The sequence below is a fragment of the Taurulus bubalis genome (genome assembly GCF_910589615.1).
Source record: "Taurulus bubalis genome assembly, chromosome: 10".
NCBI lineage: Eukaryota > Metazoa > Chordata > Actinopteri > Perciformes > Cottidae > Taurulus > Taurulus bubalis.
The window spans coordinates 13132572-13145282 of NC_136598.1; the positions used below are offsets into that span (position 1 = coordinate 13132572).

The 12711-nt window shown below is 44.9% G+C and overlaps 1 protein-coding gene across 1 annotated transcript; it reads left to right on the plus strand.

Annotated features, from left to right (window-relative positions):
* Positions 1 to 1284: 1284 nt before the first annotated feature.
* On the plus strand, positions 1285 to 7125 carry LOC306743006 (WD repeat-containing protein 20; the record flags this gene model as incomplete). The annotated part of the gene is made up of 4 exons (XM_079225475.1): positions 1285 to 1726; positions 4072 to 4254; positions 4781 to 6190; positions 7078 to 7125. The coding sequence occupies exons 1-4, from the start codon at positions 1331 to 1333 to the stop codon at positions 7123 to 7125; spliced, it is 2037 nt and encodes a 678-aa protein (XP_079081601.1). The 5' UTR covers positions 1285 to 1330.
* Positions 7126 to 12711: the final 5586 nt, after the last annotated feature.

Here is a 12711-nt window from a genome sequence, read left to right on the forward strand (position 1 = left end):
CGAGGGCTTGGGGAGCCACCCCTCTGACCCACCTCCCTTTTCTCTCCATCCCTCCCTTCCATGATCAGTGCAGGTCCGAGGCTCTCGGACCTCTCAGTGTCTGACTCGTAGAGAAAACAGAGCCGCTAACACGTGTCACATAGACAGATTCATTCACTCGCGTCGAAAAGCCTCCTGAATGAAAATGCATAAATCCGTGCCGTTACATTTGTTGCGTGACAAAGCATGCAGGACACATTCTAGTTTGTTTTTGTGTTTCCCCCATGTCGACTTGCCAATGCAAACCGTATAAAAGTATTTAATACGGTGCACTGAAAAGAATCAAGAATGTTTGATTTTCTTAGTTTCACGTTGGTAATCCTGCGTTTTCCTTCCCGCTAATATCTTGTGGGAAATTCCTCATTTGTCTGGATACACCTCCCGCCCCAGTTACTCACTGGCTTTAACTTTGTCACTGTATTAGTTAAGGGCAAACTTTCTTAAAAAAAAAAAAAAAAACTGTTCCCGTAGCAAGGTTTTTATTGCAGTTTATTTGGGAATTGGAGGACTATTTCCAGAGGACTTTGGCCGCAGGTCAGTGTGTGGTACTCTTATAATGACATGGGGATTGTATTTTGGATGTTTTCTCTTCTGGCTCTTCCAGTGCTTCAGTCTGCCAAAATCCTGACTGAAGTGAGTGTTGAAGTGCCCTTTGCGAGTAGTAATAGAACCATTCATTGTGAGTATTTGATCAGAAATATACGAAGAATAAGGAATAACACCTTGCCGAACTGGTGAGCGAGGAATGTGCAGTATAAGAATGTATATGAATTTAAAGCTGCAGGACAATTCAGTTAAATTCATTTTTCTAAAATTAAGTACTTTATTTTAAGAGTCACATTTTTCAAAAGATGTCTGTTTTAAATGCAGACTTTATTTTTAATCATAGATCATAGATTTATTATTAGAGTATGTATTATTTATAATTCCCCCGTCAGTGGGAGGATGTGCACCGCCAGTAGCAGTCGACGCATCACGTGCACGTACTTTACGCACAACTGGATGAACGGAGGCAGACCCGTGGTCGAGGATGATGCTGACACCGGCTCAGAAGGGCTTCCTCTCGGGGTTTATTTACCAGGGAGCAGCGGTATGGTCCCCGGTAGTGGTGTGAAATGCACTGGCGCAGACCGGGTGCGCTGGTCGAGCCTAGCTGATCTCGGTTGCTCAGCTTCTCCTCTCCCGTTTCTATTCTAGTAGGCTACTTTTTTATTTATTTATTTTTATTTCATTGTTGCGATTATTTCCAGGTCACAATCTCAGTTTCCTGTGCTGCTTGTTTGTACTAAAAATGGCCGGAGATGGCGGCGCTCTGAAGGATATCAATGAGATTAAATCCCAGTTCCGGACCAGAGAGGGTTTCTACAAGCTGCTCACCCTCTCGGACTCGCAGCAGCGGGGCGGGCTGCCGCGGGGTCCGTCCTCCGGAGCCACGCTGGGCCCCGGGGCCGGACCCGGTCCGATACCGGGCGGAGGGGTCGGGCTACTGCAGGGGCCCGGGGCGGCCGCCGCTGCCGCCTCCTCTTCCTCCAACGCCACGGCCAACTCCTCTCCAGCGGGCTTCCTGCCGCCGGTCCGGGTCTCTATGGTCAAGCTGCAGCCCGAAGACCCGGGCGAGGAGTCTGAGCGGGTGTGCTTCAACATCGGCCGGGAGCTGTATTTCTACACGTACACCAACATCAAGAAGGTGAGCCCGTCCTCCTCACCTCCTCCGGTACAGCCGGGATGACAGATAGGATGGTCACGGTTAGCTTAGCATGCTAGCCTGCTCTGCTGTTTTAGTATTGTTAGCTCATCTTTTATGTTTTATTTTAAACAGAGGCTCTCCGGCTGCTCGTGAACATATTCCATCTGTACGTGTGTAATGCGACGTGATCCTTTTTTTTGTTTTTATGGTGCATCATGTGTAGACGGATGCAGCCTCTGACTTCACTCCATTCATAAAGGCTGTTTATTCTCTGCTGCATTCTGAATGTTTATGTGAACGTTTTCTTTTCTTGAAGTGGAGTATTTTCATAATATGGTGAATTAGTACTTGTACTTAAGCACAATATTTGTCCCTCAAAATCCCACAGTTTGTATTTAGAGTAAATGCACTCGTGCTGATGAGGGACATTGCAAGATGAGTCAGTTCCCAGCAGATGGTTTACAGAGACCCTGTTGATATATCCCTGTCCACTCAGGGAGTAGATGATGTACAGATGACATATGAATCTTCTGCCACAGGTGCATGATGGGTGTCTGATACTACTCTAAATGTCTACATGGCCTTTCATCATTTTATCTTGGAGAAGGTTTGGTTTTGTACGTGGAGGACAAATCTCTGAACAGCGCTTCAGTCAGACGGACAACAGAATAAATCAAACAAACTGATTTAAAACAGGAACAGCTTCTAGTGTTTCTAACCAGCTGGAATATGAACAGCAGAGCTCTTCTTCAGCTTCACATAGAAACAGAAGGTGAGTCTCGTGTTCGAGTCATGATGGAGGGTCACTGAGAACACATTCTACATCCTGTCATGTGACACTGTGGGGACGTCAGACACATTAAGTTTGACTCCTTTAAGCCTTCAAAACTGTCAAATGTCAATAGAACACTTGGTGTATGTATTATTGGTGTTTATTCTCTACTCTGAACTGCAGGTCTGCTGAGACCCTCAGCTCCTTTAAATCCAGATGGAAGACTTTTCTGTTTGCTGTTGCCTTTAATTGACCCAGATTCAATGGCTGCATCTCACTACTGCATTTTATTTCTTAAACTGCACTGCAACTTTTATTACTTTTTTATTTAGCTTTTTGACTGTTTTAATGTTTTCTTAACTGTTTTAAATCCTGTTTTCTCTGCATTATGTTTTGATGCTTTTAATGGTTTTATGTGAAGCACTTTGAATCGCCTTGTTGTTGAAATGTGCTATACAAATAAACTTGCCTTGCCTTACTACCTTTTTTAAAAAGGTCATGGCCTCTCTTTCACTGCACATCGTCTGTCACACGCGTTAGATTAATTTCTCTTCCAATAAATGGAGTTCATGTGCCAGGAAGTTGTCTTTATAGCTTTAATTTGACCCACATGGTTTCTGCAGGAGATCACATGCTAAAACCTTCCCATGCTGCAACAGACTGACAGTGCACCATCAGTGTTCTGTCCATTCAGAGTTCAGGCAGCGGCACACACCTTTTGTACTCGTGGCTTTTATGTCAAAGAACCTTCAGACAAGATGCTGTTTTTAAAGTTTGTGTGAGAGATTATGCACCGAGACCAATATTGACTAAAGTAGCAGGTGTTGGTGACAATGGGTCCTATCTATTCAACAAAATTCTATGTTTATATACTATATACATTATATAATGGAATTTTAGTTCCTGTTTCATTTGTTGCTCCATTAGTCATCATAATTCCTGCCCATTTTAAAGATTTTTCACCAAATTGCCGGTGTACCATATTATTGAAATAATAGGAAACAATTCAGTAAATTCATGTCTACTTAATAACTTTATTACATTTTATTTGACATATTTACATTTAAGAATGACTTCAACAAACCTTCAGAGATCAGGTGTGACATTTAAGTGTACTGAGTGTTTTCCAGTCATGTTGCTTTTCTGGTCCTTAGTAGTGGACAGAAACATCAGCATGTCTGAATCTTGCTTGATGGTTGTTAAACGTTGGTGCACAAAAGCAGCTCAAGAAACAAATCCTTTACTCCTTCGTTCAGACGCCAAAACCTGATTCAAAAAATATCTCAATGGGATTTTTTCCTCCTTTTAGGCTTGGCGATCGTCTGCAGAAATAGAAATGAGCAAATGACAAATGAATGGAGCTGTGAATGTAAGACATATTGTCAGCAGAGGTTTGTGACTGATCAATTGTTTCAGTGAGGATTCATGCCCTCAAATGAATCCTGTGGAACAAACAAACCCTTTTTTTTATAAAGACCTCTAAAAGTCGCTGAAACTCTTGTGAATCGCCATAAACATTGTTTTTGCTGTTGCATCACAGTTCTCTTTCTTTTCCTTTCCGTCTCATCTGCAGGCCGTGGACCTCAGCAAGCCCATAGACAAGAGGATCTACAAGGGGACTCAGCCGACATGTCACGACTTCAACCAGTACTCCGCCACGGCGGAGAGCGTAGCCCTCATCGTGGGGTTCTCGGCCGGACAGGTCCAGTACCTCGACCCCATCAAGAAAGAAACCAGTAAACTCTTCAATGAGGAGGTACTGTGTTAGCCTGTTGGCCCCTCTGTGTCGTCCAAGTGGCAAGGGGCTCACAGCTCTTTATCGTGGCGGTTATTAAAGCTCGCCACGATACAACGGAAGGCATTTGTCTTTCTTGTATCGATTTTATTTGGATGCTGCGATGACTTCCGAGTTGTCCCTTTCACGTTCTTTTACTGCCTCTACTGCACAGTCTCTAATGGGATTGTCTTTAATGGGCTTCCCAATTAAATTTAGGGGATGGGGTGCACGATGGCATGCAGGCAGACTTTGTGTTTGGGTGTCTCCCGAATCTGTTCATTTCTCTGTTCTTCTTCACTCGACCTTGCCCCCCTCTGGTTCTCTCTCTCTGCTTGTTTCTGGATAGCTGCTTCTGCTCCTCTCTATAGTTTATACATAGTGTCGACATCAAAGTATTTGCAGTACCTTCATTTTTACACTTTGCTTCCCATTCCTCCATTCTTTCATCTCCTCTTCCATCGTTCCTTCTTTCCCATCTGTCTTCCACCTCCTTCCTGTTTTCCAGAGGTTGATAGACAAATCCAAGGTGACGTGTCTCAAATGGCTCCCCAAGTCCGAGAACCTGTTCCTGGCCTCCCATGCCAGCGGCCACCTTTACCTCTACAACGTGGACCACCCGTGTGGCACTGCGGCCCCTCAGTACTCTCTGCTGCGGCAGGGAGAGGGCTTTGCCGTCTACGCCTGCAAGACCAAGACGCCGCGCAACCCATTGCTGCGGTGGGCCGTGGGTGATGGAGGCCTCAACGAGTTTGCGTTCTCCCCGGACGGCGTGCATGTGGCGTGCGTGGGCCAGGACGGCTGCCTGCGCGTCTTCCACTTTGACTCGATGGAGCTGCAGGGGGTGATGAAGAGCTACTTTGGCGGGCTGCTGTGCGTGTCGTGGAGCCCCGACGGGAAGTACCTCGCCACGGGCGGAGAGGACGACCTGGTTACCGTCTGGTCGTTCGCCGAGAGCCGCGTGGTCGCAAGAGGTCACGGCCACAAGTCCTGGGTCAACGTGGTGGCGTTCGACCCCTTCACGACTTCCCTGGAAGACGAGGAGCCTATGGAGCTCAGCGGCAGCGAGGAGGACCTCCACCAGGCGCCGCCGAATAACTCCATGCACTTCGGCCGGGTCCGAACGAGCAGCACGTTGTCACGTCTTTCTCGGCACAGCTCGAAAGGCGGCGGTTCGGCAGCTGTCACATACCGGTTTGGCTCGGTGGGGCAGGACACCCAGTTCTGTCTGTGGGACCTGACGGATGACGTGTTGTACCCACGCTTGCCGCTTTCCCGCGCATTCACTAACACTTTTGGACCATCGCTGACCAACTCTGGCAGCGGGGGGGTCAACAGCACCTCAGTTGTGGGAGGAAGTGGAACAGTAGAGGGGCACCACCACCCGCCGAACACCAACACCGGCACCGCTAACCCCCCAACGCTCCCCTTACCGCTTCCTCGCTCTCTCTCCCGCTCCAACTCTTTGCCCCACCCTGCCGTGGCGAATGTCTCCAAGGGCCAAGGCGCCACGGAGAGCGGCGGGGGAGGCGGAGGAGGCGGAGGGAGCGCCGTCGGAGGGAACACCACGCCGTTCAGCATCGGCCGCTTCGCCACGCTGTCGCTCCAGGAGCGCAAGTCGGACAAGTCCGGCTGCAGCAGTGGGGTGGAGAAGGAGCACAAGAGGTACCACAGCCTGGGCAACATCAGCAAGAGCAACGACAAGATCAACGTGGCGCCGAGGAGCAACCGGCTGGACGCCGCCAAGGTCCTGGGAACCACGCTGTGCCCGCGCATGTACGAGGTGCCGCTGCTAGAGCCGCTGGTGTGCAAGAAGATCGCACATGAGAGGCTGACTGTCCTGGTGTTCATGGACGACTGCATCATCACAGCATGCCAAGAGGGTCTCATATGCACCTGGGCGCGGCCGGGGAAGGCAGTAAGTCTCCGATCAACTGCATAATGTCCAGGAGGGTTTGAGGTGTAGGGTGATGGTTTTATCCTCTCCGTCAGGAGATAATGAGATCGGTCGTGTGTAGGTGGCTGTGTGAGTGGGTGGCTGTGCATCTTTGTGTCTGTCCGCAGCTAATCTCACAAACTGAATAATATTTTGGCTGCTAAGTTATGGCTCCATGCTCGAGGACCTCTTGTGGTTGCGGTTACACACACTTTCAAAACAGCTGTTATTGCATGCTGCTCTGCAGCTGAGGCACAGATCGCATACAGAAGTACTGCATACTACATAGTCGATCAGAATGTGTTCCGTACTGTCTACTTAATGAACAAGTGAGTATCATTTTACCAGCTGACACTGAAATATGCTCAAGCAACAGCACGGTTTTAAGGCACCCCACAAGCAGCTCCGTCACATTTCTGAAAACAATTGCAGCAAATTCACAAACAGGAATTATTATAGTTATTTGGATAAACTGACCACATATTTGGAATATAAATGGTTACTTTCTCGCCTGAAAATATTAAGACTGACGGCTGTTCTCAAGGCATCTGGACGGATACATTTTTTAGCTGAAGTTCATCATGTTTTCTCAGCAAACTATTATGGAACCTGTGAGTCTGTCTTTGTTCTCTTGAAATGCTCCACGTATGGGTAACGTTAGCAAAACGGCATGCATAGAACGCATTCAAATCCAAGCAGCTGCTTACTTGGCTGTGCTGCTTGCCAGAATAAAACGTCGGCATTGTACGTTTCTGCTAAGGATATGTTGGACCGCAGGAGACTCAACAGTCTTCTCCTGAACAGAAGGGGCTTTTCCACGGATTGTCATCAGTGTCTAACTTTCCTTCATGTTTTGTCTCTCTGATCAGAACCCGACAGCACAGAACGGGAACTCTCCGAGCGGCACGGTGGTATAGCTGCAGGAGAAGCCTTGCACCCCACCCCCCCCAAGTCCTCTCCATCACTCCTCAAGTATTGTATTCGGGGCCAACAACCAGAGACCCTTCCTACCACTGCAGTATTACACCGTCAGCGTAACCCTTTGTATCGGACACAACCCAAACCCTGATACCCTGCTGATTTCACTCAGGGTGGTAAACACTTCCTGAATCCCCCAACACACACCCTAGAGGAGGCGTTCATCAGGGTCTTCACAGGTCAGCAAAGCAAAGATAGCTTTGCATTCAGATGAAACAGCAGATTGAGGAAGACTTCAGGTGGACTTTAGAAGTTAGCTGGCAGTCTTGGGAATAACGAAGCAAAGATGCTAGCTAGCATATGAGCTAGTTAGCCCTTTAGCTCGGCTTAGACTAAGTGCTGGTAGCTAGCACTTAGTGGACAAAGGTATGTGGACACCACTTTGGTCGGAGATTTTCATTGTTTGGGTAACGCCCCTATGTTCCGGTGGTCTTAACTACGACTGCATTTAAACAACAGTATTTTTCCATCTGAGCATTTTGGGGTTCTTTTTTTTTTTTTTAATGGCCCAGTGCTTAAAGAAATGCTTCTCCCTGTGTCTGTTGGAAGAACTTGACTGACCTGCACAGACCTTAACCCCATTTCAAACACCTTAGGGATGACCCGGACTGTGAGCCACACCCAATCACTTTGTCACCTCAGTCACGCCCCTGTGTGATGCTCAGGTGTCCACATTCCTTTGGCCAAATCATGTATTTAAAACAAATCTGCCCCACATTGTCCCAAATTCTAAATTGTCATTCTTCTTGTGAGCAACAGTTAGATACACATATTCTACTACTATTCAGCACTATTATTTGTTAATCAAATACAACGATGATTATTTTTGACAAAACGCCCGACTAAAAATAATGAAAAGGTGTTCTGATTAAACAGGTGGAGCCCCCATCCTTCAGCTCCACCCTGTCCAGTATGAAACTCAAAGGAACAATGTAGGTTAGCTTCACTGGTCGGTATTCTGACCACGATGAAGTTTTGATAAAAATAACAATACTTTTTATTTGTACAGGCACTTTACACGGTAGAAATAGCAACAGAAACGATGAAAGCAATAAGAAACAATAATAATATGTAGATGTAAAAAATCAATCACACTGCATTGATAATTAAAACAATGAATCATGGATTAAAAGCAGATAAATAAGTGGGTTTGAATGCAGTTTTGAAAGAAGTGAGTTTCCCATCTCGTGCCACTGTGGAAGTTTAAGTTTATTCCCAGTCCCCTCCCTCCCCCCCGCACCAATCCCCCGACGCCCTCCTACCAGACAGACGGCATCCAACAGACAGATGTGCTTCCCGTCTGCAGCCTGAAGCAACAAGGATCGAGCAGCGCCATCCGACCCGTGCGAAAGACACTACAAAAGCCACGGCTATTGTATTTATGTTATTTATTTTATCACAAGACTGTGTAGTTATTTATAATGTAAATACTGGAAATACTCTATAAATGCATAAAAAGGACAAACACGTATGGGAACAATGACTTCACGGCAAGGAAGGGAAGACCAACAAACGGGAAAGATGAAGAATATTAATATATGAAGATCCTTCTATTGTACATAGCAATCACAGCTAAAAAAAAAATACACGAATGTCTGCTGTTTTAGGGAACTTGAAGATGTCAATGTGTTTTTATTTCGTGCGATAAGAGTTTCTTCCGGTTGGTCCCTGAAAAGCAAGCTGGTGGTTCAGGTCTGAATAATACCGATTCCCCTGGTGTGTGTGTGTGTGTGTGTGTGTGTGTGTGTGTGTGTGTGTGTGTGTGTGTGTGTGTGTGTGTGTGTGTGTGTGTGTGTGTGTGTGTGTGTGTGTGTGTGTGTGTGTGTGTGTGTGTGTGTGTGTGTGTGTGTGTGTGCGTAAAACGGTGTAGCTATATCATATAGTATATCTTCATTCCTGTTGCACCTCAATGGCCTCTTGCAAGAATTTGCACATCCAAGTCCATCGTGAGCTGCCCAGCAGGAGACACAAGAGTGTTGTTGTCTGGTCTGAGCTCTGCAGAAGTGATTCACTGGATATCTCTGGTGCAGAGGAGAGGATGCACATCCTTTGTCAAGATTCCCATTATTTATTTATTTCCTCTTTTTTTGCAATTTGGATTCTGCTTATCGAATACCGGCGCTCATTAAAGCCTTTGTCAGATTTCTGACATGTTATTTAAGTAACAAAAACTGTGTTGGGAAGTGAACACCACCTGTGTTTTTGTTATTTTAGTATACTTTGGGCTGTCTGTCGTAAACATGCCAATTTGTGATTGAAAGGTGAAATAAAGAAAAACTAAGTGTTCTTTTATAGGTTTTGCAGTTTTACGTTTGTTTTTGCTGAGGTTGGTGGTGCAAAAGAGAAGCTGATTTTGAGGCATCATGAACATGACAGACTCCATTTTGCTTTTCCATTCACAGTTGCCTGAGGTTGTGTAAAAAAAAATTAAAAATTAAGGCGAGCGTTTTCTGCCATGCTAGCGACGTCAGTCTGTCGGCCATTTTGTACAGAGATTTGTGATTCCCAGGGGATGAACCCTACTGACTTTGGTGACTTGGGTAGTTCCATATTTGGGTTTATGAACATATGCCTGTCTCAGCTAACAAAGGTTAGCACGCTATTGTGCTGAACTGGGATGGCGAACATGGTAGACATTAGCATTTAGCTCAAAGCGCTACACTGGGCCCGAGCAGAGCCGCTAGCACGGGTGTTCACTTGTCCTCTCGTGTCCATTTCCTCGAAAATGTGTTCTTGTTTTTCCAGAACACCGGCCGTTGATGAGCACGACATCAGACCTTTTGAATCAGTGGGGGACCAGCTCAAAAACGAAACTGTGAATACATTGTCAGTAAGCGTGCTACACACTTCCTCCAGCATGAAAGCCGTTTCATTTCATTGTATTTATTTATGGCTTTTTGTGACACTCCCGTCCGCCGCAGCACAATGGAGTCGGGAATTGGAGAACAGAATTGGAAAAAAGCGCCAGATAACGAATAATTGGTTTGGAACCGGTTGGAATTCAAAAACCTCGCTGATAATCGACACACCTGCACGCAGAACCATTTCTGACCTCTACGTCGTCAACCAGAGACACCGCAGCTCTGGTTGACGACGTAGAGGCGTCCCTTTTCACAAACTGCTTTGTGTTTCGGGCTGCAAACCACGACCTTTCACATAATATAACATTGGAGGCTCGCAGTGCAGCAAGCCGGCCGTGCTTTTATGCAGTTATGAAGTTACCTGTCTGACAATTCATCCTATAAATAGCAGAGTGACTTCAACAGCACTGCAGGACCCAAGGTTATACCCTTGCAGCAGCAGACAAAACTGCCAAGCAGCTCATGTGCACTGGTCGTTGCTGTCATAGCAACAGCAGAGAGTCCCAATTGAGCTCATGGGCCTCGATATCAACTTAAAAGCTAAATTAATGCTTCACCACGACGGGAATAACCAGATCTGTTTCAGGAATGATACCCTCCAAAACATCGTAATTTCTCCTAAAATATTGAAGTTAACCCGGAGAGAAGTTTGTGCAGCTTAATTTAAGTATTTTAAGAAGTTTGAGCACAGCCGTCTGATGTTTCAGTCTGGTTCAGTTATAAGAAAAACTAAACCCCCAAACCACGTTGTTCAACTGAAGACCAATGTATGTGGGTCATTAGAAGTGTTGTTGATGGATCCATGACCAAATCTATTTTTAGTATTTGAATTCTACATGTTGTGTGATAAATGTGCAGAACTACTGCCCTCTGGTGGTTGAAACAGCTATTGCAATTTAATTCAGCTGTTGGGATGGCAGGTGATGGAACACTGCATCATTTTTCCACATGTGGTTCCATCAGTGGCATTTGTTTTTATTGTTTTTTTTTGGTTATAAACCTGAAATACGTTATTTGGTAAAGAGATGACAACTGTTTTGTTCAACAGAATAAAATATGTCAGTGTCTAAATAAAAAGGCGGTCGCTAACAATCGGCTGAATGAGACTACTAGACGTCGGCCATCACAGTGTCCACCATGTGACCTCCATCATCGCTTCAAAGTTAGCTTTTTGTCTTCTGGTGATTCTATTGACACTTCAAAAATCATAAAAGTGTTGTTCATTTGTGAAGATTGTCTTGCTGAACAAAAATATGTTAGTATCACAATTTTATTCTTCATTTTTTGCTGCAGTCTAGGTCGCCATCAACCAACGTGCTAGAGATTGAAAGGGTAACAGCTATCATAACCAGTAATATTAAAACGGTATAGTCTGGCTAAATATTAGATATATATATTAATATTTTGTATCCATGGAAGATGCACTTCAACTGAATCTCCAGGGTTTTCTACTCTTTAAGGTTGAACCGCCAACCTCGTGGTTTAAGGACGACCCCCTCTGAGCAACAGCCGCAGGTTTTATATTTAATGTTTTTCTAACCACGGTCCTCTTCTTTTGCTCTACAGTACATCCAAGTACATGAGTATTTTCATATTTTAATCTGTGTGTAAACATAACCAGGATTTGAACTAAAAATGACAGGTTTGTGAGTCCTGAACTCGGGCATGAGAGGAATTATGGTCCTGATGCTGAAGTGAAGGGCTAAAAGGGAAGCAGACATGAGATAACAGCGCTTGTTTTTGTTTTATTTTGGAGCACATCCTCTCCCACTAAAGTCCCTTCGCTATTTGATATTTTTTATGCCCGTCAAACAAATGTTACTGTGAGTTGATCATGTGGAGAAGTATAGTGTCTACAGCTGCGCTCAGCCTCAGCTGGAACCATTACCATCAGAAAATATCAGAAATAAGTATGTAGGTGGTCAGAGGCTGCACCGCTCAGACGGCCGGAAAGGCCCAATTAATAAAGTTGAACTTGACAAATGTCAACATAATTTATTTAACACAACAAATATTTTCTGACGACAACTTAAACAATTAAAATAAAGCTCTTAATGTATTTTTGCACACAAAACAACTCATTGCCAAGGGAACAAACATCATTCCATGTATTTTGACATTTCAGGCTGAAACAAGACACTTTATTTAAGCTTTTGTTTTCTTATTTCTCTCTGTTTGTATATGTTTGAGATATGCATTGTCTATTTCCTCCGTACTGTTACCACATGTACACACACAAACACGCTCTCTTTCTCTCTTGTGCACAATACACACGCTTTCACACACTTTATATCTGTTCTGGTGGAAGTTCTAACAGCAGAATGACGCCACTGTGTCCAGTTTGTATATGGAGATCTGTTATTAAAACCTGAAACAGTCGTGTGTGTCCTGTCATGTATGCCATCATGACGTTGTTCCGGTTCAGTACCAGTATGATTGATGTGTGGGAAAAAAATGGAAATACCCAAAATGAAGCACCTTGAATTTGTATTTAAATACAGAACTCATCTCCATTGGTATCTATTTCCATATAGCATTAAAACATTTACTTGAAAGTTGCATGAATTGTGTGATTAAACACAGTGAGATCCATTCAGGACATTTATTTAAACAAATATGAAGATAGATGATCATACCAGACATGAATGGATCCCAGAATAGAAT